At 40.0% G+C, this 25,378-nt stretch overlaps 2 protein-coding genes across 3 annotated transcripts in view; one reads left to right on the top strand and one right to left on the bottom strand.

Annotated features, from left to right (window-relative positions):
* The window catches only part of itsn2a (intersectin 2a), a 56,162-nt gene extending 41,460 nt beyond the window's left edge, over positions 1–14,702 (top strand). The window contains exons 28-38 of the mRNA XM_088325392.1: positions 909–1,030; positions 4,088–4,194; positions 4,260–4,443; positions 6,265–6,363; positions 6,435–6,602; positions 8,816–9,028; positions 9,099–9,220; positions 11,370–11,452; positions 11,530–11,613; positions 12,198–12,371; positions 14,280–14,702. Coding sequence (XP_088181518.1) covers positions 909–1,030; positions 4,088–4,194; positions 4,260–4,443; positions 6,265–6,363; positions 6,435–6,602; positions 8,816–9,028; positions 9,099–9,220; positions 11,370–11,452; positions 11,530–11,613; positions 12,198–12,371; positions 14,280–14,434 — 1,511 coding nt within the window. The 3' untranslated portion in view covers positions 14,435–14,702. The remainder of the gene's footprint in view (positions 1–908; positions 1,031–4,087; positions 4,195–4,259; positions 4,444–6,264; positions 6,364–6,434; positions 6,603–8,815; positions 9,029–9,098; positions 9,221–11,369; positions 11,453–11,529; positions 11,614–12,197; positions 12,372–14,279) is intronic.
* fam228a (family with sequence similarity 228 member A) lies at positions 14,475–25,101 on the bottom strand. Of its 2 annotated transcripts, XM_088325388.1 has the most exons (9): positions 24,900–25,101; positions 24,096–24,175; positions 23,117–23,275; positions 21,679–21,744; positions 20,074–20,268; positions 19,924–20,004; positions 19,791–19,860; positions 18,473–18,584; positions 14,476–16,392 (listed from the first exon to the last, which is right to left on the bottom strand). In XM_088325388.1, exons 1-9 carry the CDS (start codon positions 24,967–24,969, stop codon positions 16,311–16,313), a joined length of 915 nt encoding a protein of 304 aa, XP_088181514.1. In that variant the 5' UTR covers positions 24,970–25,101; the 3' UTR covers positions 14,476–16,310. The 2 variants fall into 2 exon arrangements, with proteins under 2 accessions (XP_088181515.1, XP_088181514.1); XM_088325389.1 differs by lacking the exon at positions 21,679–21,744 and having other exon boundaries at positions 14,475–16,392.
* Between the last annotated feature and the right edge of the window lie 277 nt (positions 25,102–25,378).

Here is a 25,378-nt window from a genome sequence, read left to right as displayed (position 1 = left end):
ATACGTAACCATGGTCGTCTTACAACCGTGAGTGTAGTAGATCCAGGAGAGTAAAATATTTACAAATACAGAATAGTAAAACATGCTTTCTCTATGCCGTAGTGCAACCCAACGTGTGATTCACATTCATCTTTTTCGGCCAATCGCAGGCTTTGTTTCGCCTCTTTAGCCTACGCGAACCTGTAAATGATAAAAAGAATCCGCCCCCTTTACCTCCGAATAACTTTAGCCAATAGTGACTGATTCAAATGTTGATTGACACATTGGTTAGGAAATGAAACGCCGGTATATAAATCCCAGCATACACCGCGGACTATTTGGCCTTCGGGGGGAAATCTAGTCGGCGGCTAGTTGCCTTAGTTGCAAGAATTTGCGACTTAATATCGATCCATATATAAGGCGCACTGTATTATAAGGCGCATGGTCAGCTTTTGAAAAAAATAAAGGCTTTTAGATGCGCCTTATAGTGCGGAAAATACGGTACCACACCTATTTGGACCAAATAGCAAAATTAGAGTTTTGTTTTCTAAATAACAAAAAAGTCAGTAGCTTTATAGACAGTTTTAATTAAACTAATAGCCTTAAATCAATGGACCAATGTGAGTCTTTCCTGACGTTATCATCGACACATAGTGGCATGAAACACACTGTTATATATGTGTTAATATATGTGTCTGACATTTTAGTTTCTTAAGTGTGAAGTCACCAGCAGTTCCAACTCGTCTTCCTCTTTGCTCTTTCTATCCATTCCAAGCCTATGCAATTATGAAAGGTGTTTACTTTCACTTGCCTGTTATTTAATGTGCCTGACTCGTATAAATGATATGAATTGCAAATCTCATAATAAAATTAGGTTTGAACAGAACACGGGTTGCGTATTATGCATTGCATGTGCGTGTGTGTCAAAGGGTGTGCAGACCTGATGACCCTGGACTCGATGAGCCCCCAGGAACGGAAGAGGCAGGGTTATATCCATGAGCTCATCCACACTGAGGAGACCTACGTCAACGATCTGGAGCTGGTGCTGGAGGTCTGCATGCACACCTGCACTAAAATATGATACAATAATCAATTCATTTGAGCTGTGAAAAGTGATGGGTCCCGGGGACTCCCATGCTCAAAAATCTATGGGTCCCAACAGAGATCTATGGCTCCCCAAAATTGAGTGTGCTCCATGCCCTTACAAACTGTCGTATTTTCCCTTACAAAATACAAAAAAATATATATTTTCTTTTTTTCAAACATGTTTATTTATGTAGTTTAACATGTTATATTGTACATGTGTTTCGTTATATCATATATATTGTTAATGAACATTTTGTTGTGAGACACTGAGTTGCTCCTCATAAATTAGGTTTATTATAAAAAAAAGTTCAAAAATGAAGTCGCTTGGACGTTCACTGTAGAAGGAAAAAATACATGCAAATAGAATTAAGTAGAATAATACATTTGCTTATTCAAATTATGAATTAATTTTCTGCATTAAATTATTGTTGGTAATATACTAATTAAATTTTAAATCATTTTCTCCTTTTATACTTCCTTTTTTTCTTAACTTCTTTATACAACATCATCATTCGTAATATAATGCATCAAAGCAAGTGAGCCGTTGGAGAGCCGGCTCTCTTTAATGAGTTGAGCCGAAAAAGCCGGTTGTCTAAAAAGAAACGGACTTTCACTACACAACTCGAACTGGAGATCGGCGTGCAGACGAAGACTCGAACCGCGAGACCAAAACAACAATGGATCTGCCTGATGAAAAGTATGGAGTGCGGTAAATCTTTGTTAAAAATGAAAATGACAATTTCGTCTCAAAAAAGTTGCGTCCCGGGGACGCACGCTGATTTGACACGATGCGTCCCCAGCAAAAATCATGCGTCTAGGACGCAGGGACGCGGGCAAACCAGAACACTGAATAATATGCATCTTTAGGTGTTCCTGGTGCTAAAAACGTTAATTTTCGTTTGTGTTCATCTATTTTAAGTAAAAATCAATAAACAATCAAACATCTCAAAAACACAACCAAATGTTAAACCCTTTTAGGTTTCCTTGAATAAAAACCTTCTAGGCTAGGTGTGGCAAGGTTTTTGAGTCAAGGCATATAGTATATGCTGATAAGATTAACGGAGGCCTAACAAGTTTTTTTCTCTAATATCATCACTGCGATTTCAAAAAGACATATCTTCATTTTTCATTTTTTCATTTTTTTTCATTCAATTCATTCGAAAAAAGACAAAAATGCAGCTGAGTCCTTTTAAATGGCAGCCACAATAAGCATTTATGAATTAATAAACTTGCATCATTTACATAGTTGTTTTTATTTATCTATATATAGACCATTGCATCAAACTGGTTTTCAAACTCCCAGATTTAAAGCAAAGTATGCAGAGTCTGGCTGTGATGACTCTGACGCCAACTATTTTTATTATGATTACAAATATAATTATTATAAGACTGGGCAGTTGAAACCCATGTTCCGAGCAGGATGGCGCTTTACACTGAAAATCGGAAAAGGACCAGATGATGAAGGTGCTTTATCCAAGTCAGATAAAGAGGTTTTTCCTGCTACTGGTAACCATGGAAACCAGTATTATCTGTTTTATGTGGGAGAGCAAACCCTTACCCAAAAAACAGCATGTAGGATGGGTGATGCCAGGCTGTACTTGCCCTAGACACACAGGTGGTGCCCCTACCACCCTGGTGGTTAACGGAAGCGTGAATATGTTATGTCCTTCTTTAAAGCACTTAATCTGGAATACTTGATTAAAAAGTCAATTCATGCTTATTTGTATAGCCCTTAATCACAAAAAGTCTCACAGATTATTGCAAACCACAGACTATTATGACACCATCCCCTGATCTAAAACAGACATGAGGGCAAATAATACACAGATATTGTCAACATAATCTTCTTGGCTCTTGGGATCACTAGTAGACCAGCATTTTCAGAGCGAAGGCTCCGGACCGGAACATTGGGGGAAATTAAATCTGAAAGATATCAGGGAGCAAGTCCTTGCATGATTTTGTATACTACCAACAGAACCTTAAACTCACATCTAAAGCTAACAGGGAGCCAATGCAGGTTATCTAAAATCAGGGTAATGTGATCAAACTTTCTTGTCTTAGTTAAAAGCCTCGCTGCAGCATTTTGTACCAGCTGAAGGCTCTTGATTTTGGACTTCGGGAGACCGGAGAGTAGTGTATTACAGTCATCGAGACGGGAGGTAACAAACGCGTGAATTATAATCTCGGCATCTGACTGAGACAGCATAGGGCGAATTTTAACATGTTGCGAAGATGGAAAAAAGTAATATTCTTATCATGTGTTTGAAAAGACAGATCGGGGTCAAATAAAAAAAACATGCACTGGTAAGTACATAAAAATGTAACCAGCTATTTGAATTTTGACTTTGAGTGCAGCACCTGTTATTGCCTCATGATCTCATCTCATCTCATCAGCTGCACTGCTTATCCTCAGTAGGGTCACGGGGGTGCTGGAGCCCATCCCAGCAATCATAGGGCAGTGGGCAGGGGACACCCAGAACTGGTTGCCAGCCAATCGCAGGGCACACGGGGACAGACAACTCACACGCTCAGTAACACCTAGGGACAATTTGGACCGGCCAATCCTGTGAAATGCATGTCTTTGGAATGTGGGAGGAAACCGGAGTGCCCGGAGGAAACCCACGCTAGCACGGGGAGAACATACAAACTCCGCACAGGAAGTCCGGTAGCTGGATTTGAACCCACACAGGAGGTTCCCAAGACCTTAGAACTGTGCCGCACACGCGCTAACCACTGCGCCGCCGTGCTCATGATAAATATATTTATTAATGGGGGGAGGACACGCGGAAGGAAAATACTGCCACCAAATCAATAATTTTTTATTAGTATATATATCCTTATTATATTGTAACTTTTTTTTTCCGGGTTGGATTACAAAGCTTTGATGGGCATTATGTTTCCCGTGAGGTGTAGTTTGCCCACCCCTGTTCTTGACATTTCTGATTATTTTTTCTTTAAACTAATACATATCAACTTTTGAGTTGTCATAAATACAGATTCGTTTTTTATGAAATTTGACCAGGTGTTTTCCAAGCCCATGTCAGAGTCGGGTCGACTAACAGATGCAGAGATGGGCGTCATCTTCGTTAACTGGAGAGAACTTATCATGTGCAACACAAAACTGCTCAAGTGAGTACTTTCAACATAGAGAGTTCCTCCAGGCCAAATCATTGCCGCTTTGGATGTGCTTTCAGGGCTCTGCGTGTGCGCAAGAAAACGGGCGGAGACAACATGCCGGTGCAGCTGATCGGCGAGCTGCTGTCGTCGGAGCTGACGCACATGCAGCCTTACGTTCGCTTTTGCTCTTGCCAGCTTAATGCTGCCGCCCTGCTGCAGAGCAAAATGTATGATCAACCAGACTTCAAGAACTTCCTCAAGGTACGACACTGACAGGGTTGGGTAGGGTTACTTTAACTTGATGACTTTCAATGACCTTTGGATGACTCCAATACCAAATATGCTAATAAAAGACAAAAGAAACTAAATATGAATCAAATGATGACTCACAACACGTTGTGAGCTTTCTCTCCTGGCTTTGATCTCTTTGATCTCTGGCAAAACGAACATCAAATGCGACAGAAACAAAATGAAAATCAATCCATACAGCTTGCCAACATCATTTTTGCCGTTCCGTGTATTCCGTTACTCCCCAAGCCTGCACAAAATTTTGTCATTTCATTCATATTTAGTTTCTTTTGTCTTTCATTAGCATATTTGGTATTGGATTAATCCAGAAGTAATTGAAAGTAATCCAGTTAAAGTAACCCTACCCAACCCTGGTCATCATTTTATTCCTATTTAGTTTCTTTTGTCTTTTATTAGCATATTTGGTATTGGAGTCATCCAAAAGTAATTGAAAGTAATCAAGTTAAAGTAACCCTACCCAACCCTGGACACTGTGAAATGTATTGTTTCATTCACTTCCATAGGCATCTATAATTCAGATTCAGATATACTTTATTGTCATTCTTGTACACATGTACAGTGTTCATTTTAGCTGTGAAAAGTGATGGGTCCCGGGGACTCGCGTGCTCAAAAAAAGATGGGTCCCAACAGAGATCTATGGCTCCCCAAAATTTAGTGTTATCGAGGTTGAAATTGTAAATCGGTAACAAATATATAATAAAAATCTATATATTCATTCCGTTTTAATCATCAAATTATTAATTCATTTTCTGCATCAAATTATTGTTGGTAATATACCGATTAAAGGGATAACCACAAACCTGTCTTTTTTTCCATTTTCTCCTTTTCTACTTCCTTTTTTTCTCAACTTCTTTATACAACATCATAATTCATAATAAAATGCATCAAAGCAAGTGAGCCGTTTGATAGCCGGCTCTCTTTAATGAGTTGAGCCGAAAAAGCCGGTTCTCTAAAATGAGACGGTTGGTTAGGAACATGCTTGGAAGCGCTGGTTCGTGTAGTCAACTTCTTAGCCTAGGCCCGACCGGCAGCCTTTTACTTTTGCTCCGTCGTTGTCTGCAGGCAGATAACCCAGGGGGATCCGGTGGTCTCTGTATATCCCTCGGGATGTTGTAGATGTTATTGTAGTGAAAAGAGTCAAAGGGAAAATATGAGGGATAAAAGAACACTGAAAAACAAAAGACGAACTGGAGAGCCTGAAGCCGCTGCACTCGCGCGCGCCGCCATCTTAGTTTCTTCTTATAGTTTTACTATATTTTTACCTTGTTTTTGGAGGAGAAACAACACCTCTTATTGTTATTATTTAAAGTGATATTATATTAAGAACAGAACAATTAAAATTATGTGCAAGATTTTCGTCACACCCTTCCCTCGAAAGGGCGCCAACCTGAGGGGAGTGGCTGGCTATGGCCCACCTGCACCTAACTTGTCTTTACACCTGCACTTCTTTATTATTACAGCTCTTCATAATTGTTGGTTGGACATTTTTATTTGATTTCTTTGATTATTTTGCTGTGCAAACAAAGTAAGCTATTTCAGATATTTCCCTTTACTAACTTCCGAGCAAATAATTTAATTTAATTTATGAGAAAAAGGTAATCTGCTGCCAACTACTGATATGGCTGTATGTTCTATTTACTCAGTTGATCACTGGAAGAAATCAAAGATACTGAATAATGGCATGCTTTTTTTTGTAAAAATAAGACTGGGCATTTTTTTTATTCAAGAATTCCCACTAAACTTCTTTCTCTCTCTGTCTCCCCTGTGGATCAGAAAATCGCCACCAACTATCGCTGCAAAGGAATGCCTCTGTCCAGCTTCCTCCTCAAGCCCATGCAAAGAATCACACGCTACCCTCTGCTCATCAAGAACGTGCGTAAACGACACTCATTTTAGTCAACCGTCATCTTTGTCTTGGACAGCATGCGTGATCTCTTTTTTAGATCCTGGAGCACACGCCCGAGCACCACGCGGACCACGTGCCTCTGAGGGAGGCTCTGGAACGGGCCGAGGAGCTGTGCTCTCAGGTCAATGAGGGTGTCAGGGAGAAGGAGAACTCTGATCGCCTTGAGTGGATCCAGAGCCACGTGCAGTGTGATGGAGCGATTGAGGTGATGAGACCCTTTGGATTTAAATTTAGGACAGTCTCCAAGCATTACCTTTTAAAAACTTTTGCCTATACAGTGGAACCTCAGTTCTCGACCATAATCCGTTCCAGAACCCTGTTCGAAAACCGATTTGTTCGATCACAGAAATCATTTTTCCCATTGAAAATAATGTAAATCGTTTTAATCCATTCCAACACCCTGAATGTTTACCGTGAATGTTTAACGTTAACATAAAGCTAAGCCAGGCTAATCGTACGTCCGCGTTATCGTAATCTTTCGTACGAAAGTTTACGCTAACATGAACGTGTAAAAATAAAAAAATCAGGTCGTTTACAAGTCATTTAGCACCCGGGTCTCCACAACAAGTGGTGAGCGGTTCATTGGAAAGGGGGCTCCGTTCCAATACCCTCAATGTTGGGCTCCGTTCCAACACCCTCAATGTTTACCTGAATGTTCAACGTAAACATAATGCTAACCCAGGCTAATTGTACGTCCGCGTTATCGTAATCTTCCGTACGAAAGATTACGCTAACATGAACGTGTAAAAAAAAAAAGGATAAAGAAAAGAATTATGAATAAGATTTCTTACCTTTGTGGTGGTCAGCAGAAGGCGCAGGTGGACGGTGGAGCTATTATTTCTTTCTTAAATGCAATAGTTGTAGGCACTACTTTTCTTTTTTCACCTGTAGCAACTTTGCTGCTTGCACTGACTTTCTTCGGAGGCATAATTAGGGGCTTCAACACTTCGTACACCTACCGTAAATTCCGGACTATAAGCTGCTACTCTTTTCCCAAATGTTCAGCCCTGCGGCTTATTCATTGAAGCGGCTTATTTAAGTAATTTTTCTAACGACCACCAGCTGCACTCGAGTACAAAAGGTAAAATTTAGACCGGTGGAATTGTGCGCCGAGGTAAACTGCATCCTCTTGGACTAGGACAATTCTATTGGACTATGATCGAAATGTCCGTATGACAGAAGATGGAGGTTTGATTCAAATGTTAGGAAGAAGCCCTTGAAGACGTCAATAATGAGGAGCAAGACGAGGATGGTTTACCGTGAATTACATAATTGCGGCATTACACCTGACCCGTACAGTTAAACTGTAGCGAGCCGATGCAGCGGCAGCCAGACAGGGCGCCGCCATTTTAGACCCAACTGCTGTGTTGGGAGTCATTAGGTGACCAAACCCCCCAATTCCAACCCCTAATGCCGAGCGCCAAGCAGGGAGGCAATGAGTACCAATGTTGTAAGTCTTAGGTATGACTCGGCCGAGGCTTGAAACAGCGACCTTAGCTTTAGTTTACATTAAACATTCAAGGTAAACATTCAGGGTGTTGAAACGGATTAAAACGATTTAAATTATTTTTAATGGGAAAAATGATTTCGGTGATCGAACAAATCGGTTTTCGAACAGGGTTCTGGAACGGATTATGGTCGAGACCTCGGAGCGGGCGCCCTACCATCTATGCTACCGAGCTACTAACTAAGGAGGGCTACACGATAATTATTGGGCTGACAGTTATCGGACTAATCACAGCCTAATATGACGTCAGAGTTTTCAGCCCAATAGTAAAAATATATTTTTAATGTGCTTATCGCAGCACAATGTGTAACTTTTCTTTACTATACATTTTCCTGCTGATTTGTTTCAAACGCAAGAAATGGACGTCATTAGGTTCATTCTCATAGCTGTTTAAGCCCGCAGCTTAAAATGTGATGCAGCTTCTAAATGATCCGCATTTGAAATGATCTGCATTTCTATAGCGCTTTTCAAGTCAATGACTTCCCAAAGCGCTTTACAATGTGCTCCACATTTCCCAATAGCGGCCTTGTATTGCAGCCATGTAAGACGCTAACCTGCATATTGGGGGCATTAGGGGTTCAGTGTCTTACCCAAGGACACTTCGACATGTAAAACGGACGAGCCGGGATTCGAACTGGGATCCCTTGATCCCAAGACGAGCGCTCTACCTCCATCTACTGCCGCCCCATCTACAACAACAAAGTTGATTTTCTTTCCTAAATTTGCGCATACAGCTTCAAATCAGGTGGGCTCTGTAGTCCAGAATTTATAGTGTTTTTCTGGGGTTCCACATCTAAGCTCATTGTCCACTACGTTGTTATCAATGACAATCAAAAAAAAAATTCAATTCTGAAAACCTCTTTCAAGGCTCTCACTGACGGTGAGAATTCTGTTTTTTGTTTCCTTGGCAGCACTTGGTGTTTAACTCGCTTACCAATTGTCTGGGCCCACGCAAGCTGCTCCACAGCGGTCGCCTCCACAAGACCAAGAGCAGCCGGGAATTGTGGGCGTTCCTCTTCAATGACTTCCTGCTCCTGACGCAGGGAGCCAAATCCTTGTCCTCCTCGGGGCCCGATAAGTTGTTCGGCCCTAAGAGCAACATCCAGCTCAAGATGTACAAGACTGTAAGTGAGAAGCGGTCGCACTTGTTTGATATCACTTGCTTCACTTGTTTTTTCTTTATTTTGTCAACAGCCGCTCTTCCTCAACGAGGTTTTGGTCAAAATGCCGCCGGACCCGTCCAGCGAGGAACCACTGTTTCTTGTTTCGCACATCGACCGTGTTTACTCCCTCAGGACGGACACCTTGAATGAGAGGTGATCACACTTGACACTACTTTAAATCCAAATAAGAATCTTTATTTATAATACCGTAAATTCCGGACTATAGAGCGCACCTGATTATAAGCCGCAACCATCACATTTTAAGGGGAAAACCTATTTTGTCCATACACAAGCCGCACCTGTATATAAGCCGCATGCACCCACATCAAAAAAGCATGCACCCACATAAAAAAAACACGATATTAATCCAAGCCAAATTTTTAGTCCCGTGATTGAAACTAAATGTCCTTCATCGAAGCACACAGTCCAAAAATCACAGCCGCCTCAATGAACATAAAATGATATAGGTACTAAAAATTTGTTGCAGACCTGCAGATTCTGGGTGCCCGTTGATAGTAATCCAAGGAAAAAAAGTGTATATTTTCAAAGGTAAGGGTGGGAAAAATATATATCCATTATTGTCCGTGTCCACAAAAACTCACCTTTACCAGTCCCCACTTTCCCATCAGCCCATGTTTGCTCCGCCCCTCTTTTTAATTTGCTCGTGCAGAATAAGTGTCTCAAATAAATACATTACAAAAATATACTGTTGCAAATACCTATTACACATATTTACAAAGAAAGACGGTACATCGAGAGAGTTTTCAAAGCTTTAATAATAATAATATAACTTTCATCCTAAACCGTGCCTTTGGGAGGTAGCCTCACGCACGAATTGGCTGAAAATTATTTTTATTGATAAGATGAGATAAGATAATCCTTTATTCGTCCCACAATGGGCAAATTTATTTTGTTCCAGTAGTAAGACAGTGAATAATGAATAACGGCTAAGAATATGAAAAGTATAAACAATTATTTAGAAAAATAGAAAATAAAAACCAGAATATATAATGGTGGGCAGCACGGCAACGCAGTGGTTAGCGCGTGTGCGGCACAGTTCTGAGGTCGTGAGATCAAACCCCCTGTGTGGAGTTTGCATGTTCTCCCCGTGCTTGCGTGGGTTTCCTCCGGGCACTCCGGTTTCCTCCCACATTCCAAAAACATGCTTGTCAGGTTAATTGGTCGGTCCAAATTGTCCCTAGGTGTGAATGAGCGAGCGAGTTGTCTGTCCCTGTGTGCCCTGCGATTGGCTGGCAACCAGTTGAGGGTGTCCCCTGCCCACTGCCCGAAGATAGCTGGGATGGGCTCCAGCACCCCTGCGACCCTACTGAGGATAAGCGGTGAAGGTGTTCTTAGTCATTGATGACAGCTTAGCCATCATCCTCCTCTCAATGCGGGTGATACTCTAATGGCGCACAGCCATTCTAGTTACCAGAGCTTTTACTTTGGAAAACTATATTTTGCCCAACCACACCTAAACCAGCCCCCGTTTAAACAGAGTTTGAGACCCCTGCTTGAAAAACTGGCTTTCTATCGCTGGATCTGGTGGGTGTTTATTGAGGTTTGGATTAGTTGTGTTCGGGAAAAATCTATATTACAAAAGTAGCGTTTACCAAAGTGTTCGAATTGGTTATCTGACTCCATTAACCAAACACAAACTTTATTCTCCTAACAATGCATCCTCGTTTCTCAAGTTAGGGAAAATATTGACAAGAGACAGGCTTTTCCACACAGGGGCAGATTTATTTTCTTAAAGTATTTATTAAGTGAATTCCATCGAATTTAGCCGAATTATTGTCTAATTAGTCTTTGTCGAGCCTCCCATCTCTCGTCTCTGCTCCCGTCTCTCTTCTTCCGTCTGCCGTCTTCCGTCTTTTTCACACGTCGGGGCGTCGGCCACCCCCATGGGCGGGCCAGGAACTCCCCCCGTGGCAGACTCCGCCAGTGGCAGACTCCGCCCGTGGCAGACTCCTCACGTGACCTTCACCTAGTCGCCACCTCCTCGCCGAAAGGCGCTGCCATGTCCAAGGACTCACAACAAGAAAGCTTATCAGAACACTTGTCTCCTTTTCCCACGTCAGCCCTTGTTCCCGTTCTTGTTGTTTTTCTGTAAACATCATTCTTGTCTAGGCCACACTGACCCCAAGCCTTCCCTGTGAAAAATCCCCACTGCATTCAACAAATGTAATTTGTATTATATTAAAACCCTTATAGTCAAACAAATAAAATAAAGTTAGAATACACATATTTTGCCTAGGATCAAAATCCATGACTATTTTGACAGTTGATACCCACTCTCCAGGGCAGCATGGGTTCAGAAAATCAAAGTGGCGTCCGAGCTGTTTATCGAGACAGAGAAGAAAAAACGAGAGAAGGCGTATCAAGGTTAGTGAAAATGTTACTCTTTGCACTTGTTTTCTCTTGTTTACATACCAACGTTGACATTTCTCTCTGTTTTCTAGCTCGCTCTCTAAAAACAACTGGCATCGGCAGGCTACTGGTGACTGTCTCAGAGGCCCAAGAGCTCAAAGCTTGCAAGCCCAACGGTGATAATGATCATAATCAATGTTTCCTCTAAGCTGCGTGTGTGCGCAATTGCGCACTACCCAGAGCTTTTCCGCGCACAAGAAAATCTAGCCAGCTCACAAAAATCAGGGCTCAAAATTGCTAATTAAGAAGCGAATTAAGTCAAAGTTACAGTGCATGAAGGTAAAAATACAAGGGTTCCCCTGACGTTGTGTTCTAAATGCGGTATTTTGAAGTCAAGGTCGAAGTAGAACAAAGTTGAGTCAAGTCAGTAGAGTTTTTTTTGAGAACCGGCTTCTTCGGCTCGGCTCACTAAAAGAAACCGGCTCTTTCGAGTCCTAAACGGCTCTTCAGGTTGTTTTTGCTTCTTTCATCCCTATATGACCAAATATTATTTAAGATTATGCACAAAATGACTTAAAGGAAGGGGGAATAGAACAAAAAAGAAAAAAATACCAAAATGAAAAAGTAGTGAAAAGCTGAGGAAAAAAATAAACAAAAGGAAGAGAAAAAAGAACGCTCAGACCCGGGGAAAAATACAGGGAACATTGATCATAATAGTCATCGTATGTCACTCCTATCTTATCTTTTTCCTTGTTGACAGGAAAGAGCAATCCCTACTGCGAGCTGACCATGGGGGCCCAGTGCTACACGTCACGAGCCATTAGCAACACGCTCAACCCAAAGTGGAACTTCAACTGCCAGTTTTTTGTCAAAGACCTCTACCAGGATGTGCTTTGCATTACTGTCTTTGAGAAGGACCAGTTCTCGCCTGACGGTCAGTTCTCTTACTGGTTTGCATCCGAGTGAACTGCCACACGAAATGGACGACTTTTCTATACAGATCACTGTCCAATAATTATCTTTCTGCTTGAGAATAGCGCTAAATTGTCAATTAGCACATGCATTTCCCATCATTGCACACACATGACCTAACCATATGACGACACCATGACGGACGGCAGTAAACCGCATTAAACAGTGGGTGAGTCCAGTAAACAGTAGACCTCCTCTGTGGATTTTAATGTTGTGTTTTCAAGATCAGAAAAATGCTTGAATTTTGGGTGAAGTGCTTGAAAATCATTGAAAAAGGAAAAGATCAGCAGTCGAAAGATTGAATGCAGTCTGCTTCGGAGCAATCAATTTCATTTAAATGAGTCCTAATTTGGCTCATTTTTTTTCAGTTTTTAGACATACAGTACTTTCTTTTCTATTTTTTCCTTCCGTATTGAACTCTTATTACCCAATGCCCTTTCTGTGTTAGCAGGGTTGGGTAGAGTTACTTTAACTGGATTACTTTCAATTACTTTTGGATAACTCCAATAGCAAATATGCTAATAAAAGACAAAATAAACTTAAATATGAATCAAATGATGACTCACAACACGTGGTAAGCTTTCTCTCCTGGCTTTGATCTCTTTGATCTCCGGCAAAACTAACATAAAATGCGACAGGAACAAAATGAAAATAAATCCAAACAGCTTACAACATCATTTTTGCCGTTTTGTATTCCGTTACTCCCCAAGCCTGCACAAACTGTAGTCATTTTGAAATGAAATTATCTGAAATGATCTGCATTTATATAGCGCTTTTCAAGTCAATGACTTCCCAAAGCGCTTTACATTTTATTCCTATTTAGTTTCTTTTGTCTTTTATTAGCATATTTGGTATTGGACTAATCCAAAAGTCATTGAAAGTAATCCAGTTAAAGTAACCCTACCCAACCCTGCGTGTTTGTAAACAAGTGTGACGAAGCCAAGCTGCACGTATATTGTTTGAATCAGAATAGCAGAAATTATGTCAGTTTATAGCAGAAAGGATCGTAGGTCATAGTTAGGAACAGCTCAAAATTGCGCAAAGTATGCGCTAGCTGCAAGATGTCCACTTTATTTGAGTCATCAAAGTCACACCAAAAGTGTTCTTTTGATTGGCGCTGGGTTTCTTGTTGTAGGTACTGGAAAAATTGAGAAATTGGCCTTGAAAGTGCTTGAAAAGTGCTTGAGTTTCGCCATGAAAAAGCTGTACGAACCCTGCAAATTTCCCTCATGACATGGTGCGGCTCATACGACGACAAAATTCTGTTTCTCTCCTAAATTTGCGCGTGCGGTTTTAAATTCGGTGGGCTCTTTAGTCCAGAATTTGCGATAATTGGTTCTGTTATTTCCAGGGTTGGGTACGGTTACTTTAACTGGATTACTTTCAATTACTTTGGGATTATTCCGATACCAAATATGCTAATAAAAGACAAAAGAAACTAAATAGGAATAAAATGACTCCGTTTTGTGCAGGCTTGGGGAGTAACGGAATACATGGAACGGCAAAAATGACGTTGGCAATCTGTTTGGATTGATTTTCATTTTGTTTCTGTCGCATTTGATGTTCGTTTTGCCGGAGATCAAAGAGATCAAAGCCAGGAGAGAAAGCTTACCACGTGTTGTGAGTCATCATTTGATTCCTATTTACTTTCTTTTGTCTTTTATTAGCATATTTGGTATTGGAGTCATCCAAAAGTCATTGAAAGTAATCCAGTTCAAGTAACCCTACCCAACCCTGGCTTATTTCTTATTGGGATAATGAGTTCGAGATAAGTGAAATTCTCGATGCAAGCTGTATTTAAAGTTTAACACCTTCTGCTGGAAAAAATGTTACTATGTTAAATACTGCCATACTTTTTTTTTTCCATTAGATTTTCTGGGTCGCACTGAGGTCCCCGTGGCAACCATCAAAAAGGAAATGGAGAATAAAGGTGCCGCCAATCGTCGCCTGCTCCTCCACGAAGTCCCCACCGGAGAAGTTTGGGTCAAGTTGGACCTGCAGCTCTATGAGCCACCAGCCAAATGATTAACGTCTCCTCTCACACTGGAAATAGGGATGGCAGAACACTGGAGAATGTTTTTTTTTTAAATACTTTTAATTATTTTTTTCAGGTCACAAAATTAGCTACAATTTCGATATCAATTTACAAGTGAGACTTTTGTACAGATATGTCAAAGAGATATTCAACCCAATAATTATGTTTGTGTGATCAGTCAGAAATGACGTGCTTTTAGACAGTGTCACTGTGTATAAAAATTCACATGTTCAATTAATAAATTGTCTATCTTGTAAATCCATCCATCCATTTTCTTCCTCTTAACAGGGGTCAGGTCGCGGGGCAGCAGCCTCAGTGGGGAATCCCAGACCTCTCTATTCCCGGCCACTTCATCCAGCTCATCCCACGGGCCATGTTGTACAACAGGGGTAGGGAACCTATGGCTCGGGAGCTATATATGGCTCTTTTAATGAGTACATATGGCTCTGAAATATAATGTAACTATTACATATCTCTCTGTGGCGTTCCAAAGTCAAGTGATTTCCTCCAGATTTTGGTCGAAGCAACTTCATGCAGAAGTTCGATAAGAAACCGTCTCACCTGATAAATAAAAACGCTGGCAAACGACTTTGATTGGGTGAGCAGTACAGGTGGGCGGATCCCTGCACACAACGCAAGGCACTTCCTTCTCTCTCTCTTGTTCAGTGCAGTTAATATGACGATATGCTTATGGTTTGCAGTCATTTATGACATTTTTACAAAAGAACTTTGCATGCACATTGTTTTGAAACCGTTATTAAGGACAAATTTCATGGAAAAAAATGGCCTCAACACTCTTAACTGAAGGTGGAAGACAAATTGTAAATGGCATATTGACATTGATTTGGGACACATTTGGCATTACAGTGGAACCTCGGTTTTCGAACGCCTCTCAGTTCGAACAAATCGGAGTCTGACCAAAAATTTCGAGAAATTCTTGCTTCGCTGTTTGGTCAAAAAATCGGAGTTCGAACGCCGGTACGTTAGGGTGCGATGCTGAGCGGCGTACGGGTGTTTTAGCCCCTAATTATGCGTCCGAAGAAGGTCAGTGCAAGCAGGACAGGTGAAAAAAGACAAGTTGTTCGTACAACTATTGCCTTTAAGAAAGACATAATAGCTAAATATGAAAGAGGTGTACGAACTTCTGATCTTGCTAGTGAATACAGCATGGCTAAACCTACTATCAGTACGATAGTAAAGAATAAGGAGGCTGTGAAATCGAGTGATGCGGCAAAGGAAGTTAGCGCTATAAGCAAGCGACTGCCGCAAGTTTTGGAAGAGGTTGAAAAACTTTTGATGATTTTTCTCTCCCCACCGTCCACCACAAAGGTAAGAAATCCTATTCATAATCCTTTTTTTTAATTTTTACACGTTCATGTTAGCGTAATCTTCCGTACGGAAGATTACGCTAACGCGAACGTACGATTAGCCTGGGTTAGCTTCATGTTTACGTTCATGGTAAACATTCAGGGTGTTGGAACGGATTAAAACGATTTTACATTACTTTTAATGGGAATAACGATTTCGGTGATTGAACAAATCGGTTTTCGAACAGGGTTCTGGAACGGATTATGGTCGAGAACCGAGGTTCCACTGTATTATCATTTCATACACATGGTTAAATCATCAAATGACACACAGTGAAATAAAATGTGCTGAAGAATTAGGTTTTCTCTCAATTTCTTTTTAAAACATTTTTTGCTTTTATGGCTCTTTGGGTCCAAAAGGTTCCCGACCCCTGTTGTACAATATCTTCCAAATTCTATTTTAGTTTTGTGAATTTATGCTTATGTGCATGTGTTTATAGACAGGTGGTGAGTGAATAGGCTGAGATAATCGGCTGATGTTAGGTGAATACTGCTCTTGTCATCTGGAGAACCAGCAGCCAGGATCGTGGCACGTCCCGTCCAGTACAGAGCTCTCACGTTCATGGTACATGACGTTCAGGCTGGAGAAGGAATTACACAATCGTAAACATTCTCATCAATATCTTTTTGAAAACATATCTCAGAATTTTGAAGTGTCAGTAGTTTGCATTGCGGTCCAGGAAACTGATTTATCATGGAATTCTATTGAAGCTGAGAGCTACTTATGTTACTGATCTAGCAATTTGCTATGCATTCCTAAAATAGCACATGATCTTGGTAATACTATGTTACCATTATGTTATTACCAGGTTGGCCTTACTAAGAGTTGGGTTAAAACAAGTTCGGTCACCCATTAAAACGGGGATTTCAAACTCACCCTACTTGGGGGCTGTCGGAGCGAGGGTCTGGGTGAGGTTGGGCCAAATCAAGTATTTCAAAAGAAAATCCATAATCAAAAACCTCCCACCGTTCTCAAATCATTCATGAAGTTTTATATGCAATTTTTTTTTAAAATGAAAATATTATGAATGAGTTTGGAAATAAACTAGTTAATCAGTATTAAATTCATCCATAATTTGCTTGGGCTGTACTTATAATAAAGGGACAGTGTGTGTTTTTGGACCACTTGATGTATTGTATAGTGCACCTGAAAACATGTCCTATAAAGTGCATTGGGGGAAAAAACATAATGCTACAAAACCGTACTATTGTTCGCATTGTTTTCCCCGACCCTTAACCAGGTTTTTGTATTTTCGGGTACCCGTAGCATCAAGATGTCCGACAACTAGGTCAGCTCTCTCTTGGTGAGACTAATGTTATGAAACATAAATGCAAACTTCTCGACTTAAGAGTATTACAAATATCCATCCATCCATCCATTATCTGCACCGCTTATCCTCAGTAGGGTCGCGGGGGTGCTGGAGCCCATCCCAGCCATCTCCGGGCAGTGGGCAGGGGACACCGTGAACTGGATGCCAGCCAGTCGCAGGGCACACAGGGACAGACAATTCGCTCGCTCATTCACACTTAGGGACAATTTTGACCGGCATGTTTTTGGAATGTGGGAGGAAACCGGAGTGCCCGGAGGAAACCCACCCAAGCACGGGGAGATCATGCAAACTCTGCACAGGAAGGTTGGTAGCTGGATTTGAACCCATGACCTGAGAACTGTGCCGCACACGCGCTAACCACCACTCCGCCGTGCTGCCCGTATTATAAATCATGTACGTTAATATCCTAGTTCATGTAGTTTTGCGTATTTTTTCAATCTATTGTTTTCTAAATAATGTTTTTATAACACTACAAGGTGCTAAATAATATACACTGTCCCTCTAACCTTCATATAAAGGCGATGGCTTCAAACTATTATACTGCTGCCGGGATTAGCCACGAGTTTGAGACCCCTCCCCTTAAGCATCTGCCCTGCATAAGTGCACTGAGTTATTTACAAAGATAAATTGTAGGATAATTTTGGAAGAATTGATCAGGCATTCAAAAGATACTGATCAAGTTGTTACTTTGTAATTACAATATTAATACTAGGTTGCAAATAAAAGGAGTAGGGTTATAATAGGCTCATGCAGTAAATTAATCAGTTAGAAATCAAATTTCCTAGAAAATCACAATGACCAAACGTGATGTTTGCTAGCATCACGTTAGGTGCCCTTTTTCTTTAAGACCAGGCATGTCAAACATACAGCTCTCGGGATGACATAATCTGGCCCGCCGTAAAATTCTTAATATGTCAAAAAAACAAATATGTCTCTAGGTCATTTCTATCAAGTTATGATTTTCAAAATAAAAGCAAACTAAATACTCTCTCCAGCAGTGTTGAGTTTGTATAGCGTGGTGTGTTGACTCAGGTGTAAAACGGCATTTACTCAACTGTTAAAATGAACCACATTCAATGCCAAACATAAAAATAATGTGTTGGGTAGGTTTCCAATGTCGGACGAATGATAAACCATGATACCGAAAACCAAAGCTGAAAATTTGCTGTCGTAATTCTTTCCCTGATCTGGCCCACCTCAGAACAAAAGGTCTATCACCAGAGCCTAGTTTGATTTCCCTCATTTAGACTTCAACTAAATTTCTAAAACAGTGTTCTTATGTCAATTTCTGAATGTTCTATATAAAAGCAATGACGTATAATAGTAATACCAAGTCCTTTCGCCACTCGTGCTCTTTTCTGCTGACTTGACAGGGAGTGAATCCAGCACAGAAGTCCCACAGTCACCATCTTGGCTTGGAGTGATCCACTTGTACTGGCATCCTAATCGGAAACGTTTCATATCATGTTGTTTAATATGTGATTATATTGCATAAGATTTGTGACTCAAGGACAATGTTCCCTGTCATTTTCCTTACGGGGTCTGAGCGTTCACACAAAGTCGGTGAGCGCTTGAAACAACAGTGAGCAACGGCAATCCCAAGTGTGGCAATGAAGTAATTATCAAACATGTCCAAAACTTGACATCAAGTTACATTTTGCTGAGTTTCTGGCAATGGAAAATTATTTTTCACTTTTGAACGAATTGACCAATGTACTATTCCAAAGCTTGTATGGCCTACAAACCTCGTTTTTACAACAATTCTTTACACAAGATTTCCATTTCTTTTTTTTCCTGTTATCTTTTGTCGCATAATACTAACATTTTTGGGGGCTTATTGAGTCGGTTGCACGATACACAACTGTATTTAATCACATTTTGTAGTGGAAGTACAATGTTGGCAACAAGATTGACTTGTTATAATTGGAAATTATTTGAATGCAACACAAACTTTTTCTTCTTTTTCCCGTTTTTTTTTCTATTTTTTTAAAATTCCTTTACAAAACATCTCATTGTGTTTATATTTTCCTAGCTGTTACTTTTTTCTTTTTGTTCCCTTTTCTTTTTTTCTGGCTTTTTTCTGAATTTTTTCCTTCTTTTTTTCTCAGCTTTTCACTACTTTTTCATTTTGGTATTTTTTTTCTTTTTTGTTCTATTCCACTTGACTTTAAGTCATTTTGTGCATAATTTTACTTAATATTTGGTCATGTTGGGATGAAAGAAGCCAAAACAACCTGAAGAGCCGTTTAGGACCCGAAAGAGCCGGTTCATTATAGTGAGCCGAGCCGAAGAAGCCGGTTTCTCGAAAAACTCTACCGACTTTACTCACTTCGTTCTACTTCGACCTTGACTTCAAAATAGCGCATTTAGAACTCAACGTCAGGGGAACCCGTGTATTTTTACCTTCATGCACTGTAACTTTGACTTAATTGGCTTCTTAATTAGCAATTTGGAGCCCTGATTTTTGTGAGCTGGCTAGATTTTCTTATGCGCGGAAAGGATCTGGGTAGTGCTTAATTGCGCACACACGCAGTTTAGAGGGAACATTGCGCTGGCTAGATTTTCTTGTGCGCTGAGAATGTGCGGGCAGTGCGCAATTGCGCACGCGCGCAACTCAGAGGGAACATTGCTTAAGGATAAAACTGTACCTGCATCACAGCGAGTCCGTCTTGGATGCTCAAGTAACTCTTGCTTCTCTTTCAGTTCTTCTAACCTCAGCTGTGTGGGAATAATGTCAGTCGGGCACACAGAAAAATCAAAAAGTCATACAACGCAACTAACCTGGCATTTGTGTGGCTGTTTGCCGTTGAGGAGATATGGATTGTATTGTTTCAGGTCGCACATATCCAGAAACACGTAACCCTGAAAGCGAAAGGCAACATGAACCCAAATGTTCAGCACAAGTATTGCGTCAACTCAAGTTCACTGCACCCTGGCGTTTCCGTGATTGAGGTAAAGTTGGTACAACTTCTGGCGCATTTTTATCTCAGCTGGGTTGCAGGTGCCCATGTGGTGGTCAAGCCTCTTTTGAAGAGATCCCCAAATGTCCTCATGGAGACATTTGCGCATCACCTCTCTCTTCATCGCTTTGTCTTTGTCGTATATGCTCAGGAAAGTTACAACATCCTGCATGGTAACAAGTAAGAATACGTAAGGAAGTTGTGTTTATCGGGGTTCGTACGGGTGCTTGAAATCTTTGAAAATGCTTGAATTTTAATGTTGTGTTTTCAAGGTCAAGGAAATGCTTGAATTTTGGGTGATGTGCTTGAAAATGCTTGAAATCATTGCAATTATCATGGGTCTTTGCAGCCTGAATATAGAGCACACAATAAATGCCTTGTATACAGGGTTGGGTAGGGTTACTTTAACTGGATTACTTTCAATGACTTTTGGATGACTCCAAAACCAAATATGCTAATAAAAGACAAAAGAAACTAAATATGAATAAAATGACTCAATTTTGTGCAGGCTCGGGGAGTAACGGAATACATGGAACGGCAAAAATGCTGTTGGCAAGCTGTTTGGATTTCTTTTCATTTTGTTTCTGTCGCATTTGATGTTCGTTTTGCCGGAGATCAAAAAGATCAGAGCCAGGAGAGAAAGCTTACCACGTGTTGTGAGTCATAATTTTATTCATATTTAGTTTTTTTTGTCTTTTATTAGCATATTTGGTATTGGAGTAATCCAAAAGTAATTGAAAGTAATCAAGTTAAAGTAACCCTACCCAAATCTTTGAAAATGCTTGATATTTAATGTTGTGTTTTCAAGGTCAAGGAAATGCTTGAATTTTGGGTGATGTGCTTGAAAATGCTTGAAATCATTGCAATTATCATTGGTCTTCAAAGTCTGAATATAGAGCACACAATAAATGCCTTGTATATGAAAATTAACTCACAAAATACTCTTTGAGATGGTGTGTCTTTTTATCTAGTGCATGTTATATTTCGGATTATATGGTATTAAAAAATGTGAAAAGGTAATCATGTATTTGTAGACACTGATTATTTAAGTGATTTCTAAAGACGGCTAGAAATCAAATTAAAACAAAAAAAAAAAGACCCATCACAGGTGAGCTATTTTTAGGAGGGGTGCCTGCAGGTACTGCCTTTGTTGATTCCTGCTTCAGAATTTATCCATCCATCCATCCATTATCTGCACCACTTATCCTCAGTCGGGTCGCGGGGGTGCTGGAGCCCATCCCAGCTATCTTCGGGCGGTGGGCAGGGGACACAGTCACAGGACACAGAGAGACAGACAACTCACTCATTCACACCTAGGGACAATTTGGACCGGCCAATTAACCTGACGTGCGTGTTTTTAAAACGTGGGAGGAAACAAGTGCCCGGAGGAAACCCACACAAGCACGGGGAGAACATGCAAACTCCACACAGGAGGTTCGATTCCCACAACCCCAGAACTGTGCCGCACACACACTAACCACTGCGCCGCCGTGCTTCAGAATCGAATTAATTCATATTACAAAAAGGCGCCAATAAACCTTAAATACTGTGTGTTTACTCCCACATTAAAGCTTACCCTTTCCGTTTCCAGTAAAGGTCCAATCAATTCTTGTATCCCATGAATTTCTGCATCTATTTTTCCCTTTAAAAAAAAACAAAGTCATGACATAATTCTAATTTAAAATTAGACAACCTTTTACTAACAATTGAACTATTCTGAAAAATGCCATATTCACTGTTTAACATTTTAAAGACACTATGTTGTGTCTATACTATGCTACTACACTGTTCCACAGAATGGATACGGCATTTCAACAACAACAAAAAACTGTATTTTGCCAAAAATGTACTAAACAAAATTAGAAAAGTACTAGGTGGCTCTCACTTTATGGTCCTAATTTAGCACATGGTGCTAATTTACTTGAATATCTGTCAACCCCCTATTTAAATGGAATTCTGTCAGTTTCACTGACTTAGCAAGATGGTGGGCCGTTCTAAAGCGACCATCTTTCATCCCTACACGACCAAATCTTATGTAAAATTGTGCACAAAATGACTTAAAGGCAAGGGTAATAGAACAAAAAAAAAATACCAAAATGAAAAAGTAGTGAAAAGCTGAGAAAAAAAGAAACAAAAGGAAGAGAAAAAGAAGTTTTTCGAGAACTGGCTTTTTCGGCTCGGATCACTAAATGAAACTTTCGGGTCCTAAACGGCTCTTCAGGTTGTTTTTGCTTCTTTCATCCCTATATGACCAAATATTATGTAAAATTGTGCACAAAATGTCTTAAAGGAAGGGGGGAATAGAACAAAAAAGAAAAAAATACCAAAATGAAAAAGTAGTGAAAAGCTGAGAAAAAAAGAAACAAAAGGAAAAGAAAAAAGAAGGAAACATTTAGAAAAAAGCCAGAAAAAAGAAAAATGGTAAAAAAAAGTAAATAGAGAACAAAAAGAAAAAAGTAACAGCTAGGAAAAAAAAACACAATGAGTTTTTTAAAGGATTTTTTTTTTTTTAAAAAAGGGGGAAAAAGTTTGTGTTGCATTCAAATAATTTCCAATTATATCAAGTCAATCTTGTTGCCAACATTGTACTTCCACTAAAAGAATGTGATTAAATAGTTATGTATCGTGCAACCGACTCAATAAGCCCCCAAAAATGTTAGTATTATGCGACAAAAGATACCAGGAAAAAAGAATGGGAATCTTGTGCAAGAATTTTTGTAAAAACAAATGACGTTTTTAAGCCGTACAACCTTTGCAATAATACATGAGTCAATTCATTCAAAAATGAAATAAATTTTTGCATTGCCGGAAACTCAGCAAAATGTAACGTGATGTCAAGTTTGATAATGATTTAGTTGCCACACTTGGGATTGCTGTTGCTCACTGTTGTTTCAAGCGTTGCTCACCGACTTTGTGTGAACGGTCAGGGAACATTGGTTGTAAACCTTTTGAATAAGTTCTCTAATTTTGATCTCCGGTTGTATATTAGGTGGTCTAAGACAGTCATGCAGTACCTGCAAGCGTCTGGTGGTGGTGTAAGACAGGTCGCCTCGCCTCACTCGGTATCCCTGCACCGCTCCCGTTGCGTCATCCCATTTATTCTTACCAGACTTCCTCTTCTTCACTGGCGCACTTGGTCCTACCTCATGCAGCATCCACTTGTCCTTTTCCTCCTAAGAATTTAAATCATATTAAGAAGGACAATTTTTTTAGATTTGGAATGAGCTTTTCAAACTATTTGTAACCATTCTTACACAAAGGTACACTCCAAATTAAACGGAAGACCATGTAGTCAAATATACACAATGATGTTAAAGGGACACTGTAACATGTGATGTGATGACTAGATGTCCCAGTATGGTGTCGTGCACAGGTGTCAAAAAGGCGGCCCGCGGGCCACATCAGGCCCGCTAAGGGATTGAATCCGGCTCACGAGACAACACTCAGAGAAGCGCAAGAGAAAAACAAGCTGCAGGTTGAAATATGGCAACATCAAGTTGCCAAAGCCAGGTGCTTCTCACAAAGACACAGTAGTTGTATTTCTCTCTCTTTCTCTCCCTCTCTCTCCCTCTCTTTTTTTCTCTCTCTCTTTTTCTCTCCCTTTGTTGCTCTTTGTCTTTTTCTCTCTGTGTCTTTTTAACTTCTTTTGCTCTAACTTCCTTTTCTCTTTTCTCTCCTTCTGTCTTTCTATTTCTCCTTGGATTTCTTTCTTCCTCTCCCTTTCTTTTCCCCCTCTCTCACGACTTTTTATCTTTTGTTTCTCACTGAGAGAGTTTTCAAAGCTTTAATAATAATAATATAGCTATGACAGGGCAGTTAATGGTAGTAACACTCGAGCGCCGCTAGCGGCCGTTAGAAAAATGACATCAATTGGCCGCATCACGGAATAAGCCGCAGGGTTGAAAGTTAGGGGGAAAAGTAGCGGATTATAGTCCGGAATTTATGGTAATTACATTGTGTGTGAAGAAAATGTGAATGTTTGAAAGCACCTACCTCAGATGCCAAAAGTTTAATGTTGAACGGAATGTGGTAGGTGATAACGCCATCGTTGCTCTTCTTTAAACGTGGCTTGCCTGAAAAGAAAATACTCGGTAAACTTAAAGCTTGTACACTGTGTTATTAAACATAGGTCATATGTATTAATTTCCTATTGCATACTTAGATAACAATTGATTATATTTCTGCTCATTTGTTTGAATCCGTTTCATTTTGTAATTGTCAATTCACCCTTGAATGACTGAATGAATCTTAAACGGTTGTTTCAGGACTAGTGCTTTGTCTTCTTCATGCCATGAGGCTCTTTAACTCTACCCAGGGGAGTAAAAGCCCACATCTATTTATCAAATATGTATGCTTTTAATGATGTCATAACATTCCTGTTTTGCACATTCTTATTTTGAGGTTTTGGGTGGTTTTGTTGCAACAAAATGGCAGATAATATACATGCTTCGTATAGGTGAGGCTCATGTTGTGTAAAATAAATTAATATGTCTCGACTTAGGAGTATTTTAAAGCACTTTTAGTTCATGTATTTTTGCTCATTATTTAAATAAATTCTGTTTTTGCCACTATGAGGCGCTAAATAATAAACACTGTCACTTTAAATACCCTAAATAGATTACCTCCCAAGTCATTTCCTGATTACACTTCTGTGAATGTATTTAATTTCGTTTAACTATGCATATAAACTACATACTTGGCCTTTATAAAATAAGTACTATAAAATACATGTTTTAAAGTAATCATTTTACAAATTTAAAAATGTTCTATTTATTTAGGGAAGATTTTTTTACTAGCCTGCTAAGGTGTTATCACCAACGACCAAATAGTTCCCGCCACTTCCAAACCAAGAATGCCCATGATGCATTGCGCCACCGTCCTCAGATTACAAATGAACCAAAATGGGTTAAAAAAACGCTCAAATTATTATATTTGACCACATTTCATCCTGAACTAGTTGTCTTTACACTTGTATAGGGCGAACAGTGAGTAAGTGTCTTACGTTGTATATTTTAAACCCAAGGTTTTAAAATGTGCGTATGCGGTCCGTTGTCGTGACAACGGAGTGACGTCAGACTTTGCAACAGAGGCAAGTAAAGACTTTAGACCAAACTTATAAAGTTGGTGATTTAGTTGTTTGAATGGTTTAAAAGTTTTTGTTTAATGATTTTAGAACCAGGGAAAACGGCTTGCTGCATTCACTTTACCTCCGGAAACCTTGTTAGGATACGATGTGGTGAAATTGTGAATGTGTTTAATTGCTGTTAAAAGTGTCG

The sequence above is a fragment of the Urocampus carinirostris genome, chromosome 20, assembly GCF_059441175.1.
Source record: "Urocampus carinirostris isolate Australia breed hairy pipefish chromosome 20, RoL_Ucar_1.0, whole genome shotgun sequence".
Taxonomy (NCBI): domain Eukaryota; kingdom Metazoa; phylum Chordata; class Actinopteri; order Syngnathiformes; family Syngnathidae; genus Urocampus; species Urocampus carinirostris.
This window is presented reverse-complemented; position numbering and strand designations above follow the sequence as displayed.

Excerpts from the sequence above, each read along its gene's own strand:
- fam228a (XM_088325388.1), bottom strand. The coding sequence starts at position 24,969 with ATGCATCATGGGCATTCTTGGTTTGGAAGTGGCGGGAACTATTTGGTC. Across the intron at positions 20,269-21,678 it reads CTTTACTGGAAACGGAAAGG|GATGTTGTAACTTTCCTGAG; the intron begins GTAAGCTTTAAT and ends GTTACCATGCAG. Across the intron at positions 20,005-20,073 it reads TCAATCACGGAAACGCCAGG|GGTTACGTGTTTCTGGATAT; the intron begins GTGCAGTGAACT and ends TTTCGCTTTCAG.